We start from the raw sequence: 3,996 nt of genomic DNA, 5'->3' as shown, positions 1-3,996 counted from the left end.
TGCGGCTGTCACTGGCCCGGAGTGGGCCTCTGGGCGGTGTGTGCGGCCCATGTGCTAATTGAGCCGTGTTTGGGGTCGCCTGTGGGCTCGGGGCTGACTGTTCTCATTTGCTCCCCCTCCGTCCCTTTTCATCTGCACAGCCGCCCCCACCCGCCCCCGGCGCCCCGCCCGCCCGGGCCTGCTGCTGCTGCAAAGACCGCCGGGCCTGGACCGCGCCGGCCTCCAGAAGTGATAGCTAATTGGGGAGAGAAAGGGCCTGATTGTCTGGCGGGCCGGAAGAGCCGCATGGGCTGCTGAAAGCCGGGGAGGAGGTGGCCGCTGCGCCCAGCAGCTGCCGCAGGGGATGTTTGCAGATTACGTCAGTGCTGGCGAGCAGGGGGCTTGGGGACAGCGCGGGGGGCGGGCTCCCGGAGGCCTCCCGCCCCCCAGGCCTCTGGACAATGCTGTCATTGTTGGCACAGAGAGTGGTTAATGCTGGATGAATGGTACACGGGCCTCTTGACCAAGGAGGCTGCTGGCCGTCCCCGATCTGTCCTCTCACATGCCAGGGAGGCCCCGGGGCTGCGGTCTGACGGAGGGCTGGCCTGCGTGGTGGCTTGGAGAGAACGGGGTCCGTCCTTAGGCCACTGGCTGGACGGAGCTTCCCGCACAGCAGCCCCTTGGCGGGCCCCAGTCTGCGGGCTCGACCACATCCGCGCGGCCTGCGGGGCCAGCACCTCAGCCATGGCCTCCTGGCCGGGGGGCAGCGCGGGCCCCGACCCGCTCATGGTTCTGCTGGTCCTCATCCTGCTGGTGCGCTTCATTCTGTGGTCCTGCCTCAGCACCTACCTTGACTATAGGCTGGCCCGGCGGCAGCCCCGAAAACCCAAGGAGGACTAGGCCTCGGCAGGAAGCGGCCTCCACCTTGCTGTCCCGAGGCTGAGCTGTCCCTGGGGCTGGTGGCAGGAGCAGGGAGCAGGGCAGGCTTGTGACGCCTGCATCCCACCCACGGGGTGTAAGAGAAAGGAGCTCAGAGGGACCCAGGATGGACAGTGCCTGCCCAGACTGACCAGGGCTGTCTTGTGAGCCGGCCGGCCACGTGGGGGCTTGGAGGGGCCCCCCACTGCTGGCCCGTCACCAGGTCCTGGGGTCTCCTGTCAAAGTGAGTGACCCTGAGGGTGTTGCTTTAAGCCTTTCTCTGCCTCTGACTCTACAAGTCTGTTGGCAGGAAGAGGCTGGGTGAGCCCCAGAGGGGTCGGGTGGAGGGGCCACGAGGACAGATGTGACCACATCACAAGCCGGTCCTGCCACCAAAGGCCACGCCCTGTCTCTGCTCACCTCTGTCAATGCCAGCCCCCTCCTACCTCCCAAGGGACTGGATAAGTGCAGGCAGCTGTGTTGGTTTCCCGAGCAGACCCTGGGGAGGCTCTCACGACAGACTGTGAGACTGAGCTCAAGTCCGGCTCTGGCTGACCCTCCGCCACCTCTCCACCTGTTGGAACCTCAGTTTCCCCATCTCTAAAATGGGCCCCAAAGTCCCTGCCTCCCTCGCTCAGCAGGATGTCCTGGGGGGCGGATAAGGGTGTGGCGGGAAAGCCCTCTGCAGTCTGCACACAGCTGGGCAGGTGGAGGAGAGTTTAGTGGAGAAGCCACGGCCCCTCCCGTGCCCCGGCTGCCTCCCATCACTCCGCCCTCCGGCTTAATGAGCAGCTCGTGGAAGCCCAGTTTGCACCCTCGCAGCAGATTTGAATCACCTGGGGAGATTCAGCAAACACTGACCTCCAAGCTCCAGCCTGTACTTCCTGCTGGGATCCTTCCAGCAGCTTCTGGGCCACAGTGAGGGTTGATAACCTCACGTGGGACCGTGTGATGGAAGGAACAACTTGTGGCAGCTCCAAGGAGAAGCGTCGGCCCAGACGTGGTTCCTGGGGGCTGGGGCCCCGTGGCACAGCGGCGTGTGGTTCCCCGGAAGGCCGTGGGCGTGTGAGGTATGCTGCTTGGGGAATGTCTGGGCCCTTTGGACACGAAGCTTGCGGAGCTGGGGATTCCTGTGCACCCCCAAAGGACTTGGGGGCATTGATTGAGAGCAGGGTCTTAGGTGGCAGTTCAGGGTGCTGGAGCCACTGACCTGGACAAGGGGACACACGGGGGTGGGTGTGGAGCCACCACCTCATGGCATCCTGGCTGAATGGACCACAGGTGACAGCTGGGGACAGTTATCGCTGTTTCTGTGGCACGGGATAAACTCACCTATGCGGAGAAGAGCTCTCCTTGCTCCCGCAGGACCTGCTGTGGTCGGGTCTTGAGTTCGAGAGAACCGCAAAGATCAGGGAGCCGGTCGGCCCAAGGGGTGACCTTGCAGGGACTGGCCGTCTGGAGGGGCTCAATAGTGGGGTGGTGTCAGGGAACCACCTGATCATGACCCAGATGGGGGCTCCTTCTTGTCGACTGTCAGGACAGCTGCACAGGGGAGGGACTCCTGGGCCTGGTTTTGACGTGTCCTCTGGGGACTGTATCAGCCAGCGGCTGAGCAGAGCTCGCCTCACATCCCTGTGTCAAGGACGGTCACCCCGGCGTAGCCCAGGGCTCTGCCCGCGTGTTCCCACCTGATCACAGGGTGGGGCAGGAGGGGTGTTCTCACTGGTCTCTGAGCAAAATATTGTCCGCTTTAAAACAAACTATTATGCATGATTTTGTTGATCTCTGTAAGGAAGAAAAACCACATTTGCTGTCACGAACATGTACTGAAGGAGCACGGGTGGCCACCTGCTCTGTCTGCCTGCACTGTCCTGGTTGTAAAACCGGAAGTCCCATGTCCTGGGAAACCGTTGAGTCCTGGGCAAACATGTCCCCAGAGGGGAGGAAGTCAGGTGTTCCTATGACATGCTAACGCCTTGCCAGTGTGGAGCTGCACGTGACCCGTGTGTCCACCTGGGCGTGGGGACGGCACCTCCGCACACACCGTGAGGCCCCCGCTTGGGCGGTGAGCCAGGACCCGGGGCTCCTGCCGGAGCTGGCAGGGGACGCGCTCGTCTCCTGGGGCTGCCAGCAGGGAGGACAGAAACCCGAGGCTGTCCCGTGAGGACACAGCGCCTGGAAAGACGGCGGAAGGTGGGATTCTGCCAACCTTATTTGACTCCCAATTTCAGTTAAATTGGCCAATAATCTCTTTTTTTTCTTAAGTCAGTTTATGCTGGGTTCTGTTACTGACAAATTCTGACAACTGCAGGCCGTCAGCATCCCCAGCCTGTGACACAGCGCCTGGCCCAGGGCAGGCACTCGAGCTGTGCGGCTGAATGAGCTGGAGGATGTGCCTTGGCCGGACGGCAGGCTGCGGCCCCCTTCAGCCACAAGCGACAAACAGGTAGACAAACAGTGACTTGAAGGAGAGAGGCTTTTGTCCCCATTTTGTTTTCTTGTCTCATGTAGAAAGAAGTCTGGCATTCGGCGTTTTCAGGCTGCAGTGTGGCAGCTTTGTGACATTATCCAGGTCTCAGACCTTTCTGACCTGCCGTGGTTTGTGTGTAGCTTTGGTCTTTATGGCTACAAGAAGGCTGCTGCTACTCCAGGCAGCTTATGTGACTCCAGGCAGGATGAGAAAGGAAAGGGTGGTAGAGACAGAAAGCGATGCTCTTAGAAACCCTTAGTTTTCCATCTCACACGCCAGGATGATGCCACGTGACATCCCTAGATGCACAGGAGGCTGGAAAATGGCATTTGTCAGCTGGGCTCTGCCATCCTGAGTAACGTCAGGTTTCTGTCATATAGGAAGGCAGGCGGTCTCTGTCATTGGCTCCTCGGCCATTCTTTGCAATTGTGGTCTTTACCCTGGACATTATTTTGGGCATTTGAGTGTCTTCTGTGGCACCTCTTATGGCGTTTAGGAACAGCAGCTGTGCCAAGCTGTCTCTGGCCACTTCAACCTGGAGTCAGAGGTTGGAGCTTTCCACGGCTCCCCACGCTGCCTGGGTATTCCAGTGGGAAAGCCTAGGGCTGTTACAGACACTCCTGCTTAGA

The 3,996-nt window shown here is 60.7% G+C and overlaps 1 protein-coding gene across 1 annotated transcript; it reads left to right on the top strand.

Annotated features, from left to right (window-relative positions):
• Positions 1 to 723: 723 nt before the first annotated feature.
• Positions 724 to 879, top strand: SMIM38 (small integral membrane protein 38). The gene has a single exon (XM_045555403.1). The coding sequence runs from the start codon at positions 724 to 726 to the stop codon at positions 877 to 879; it is 156 nt and encodes a 51-aa protein (XP_045411359.1).
• Positions 880 to 3,996: the final 3,117 nt, after the last annotated feature.

The sequence above is a fragment of the Lemur catta genome, chromosome 7 (assembly GCF_020740605.2).
Source record: "Lemur catta isolate mLemCat1 chromosome 7, mLemCat1.pri, whole genome shotgun sequence".
Lineage (NCBI taxonomy): Eukaryota > Metazoa > Chordata > Mammalia > Primates > Lemuridae > Lemur > Lemur catta.
Note: the sequence above shows the minus strand (reverse complement) of the source record. Positions and strands in the feature narration are given on the sequence as shown.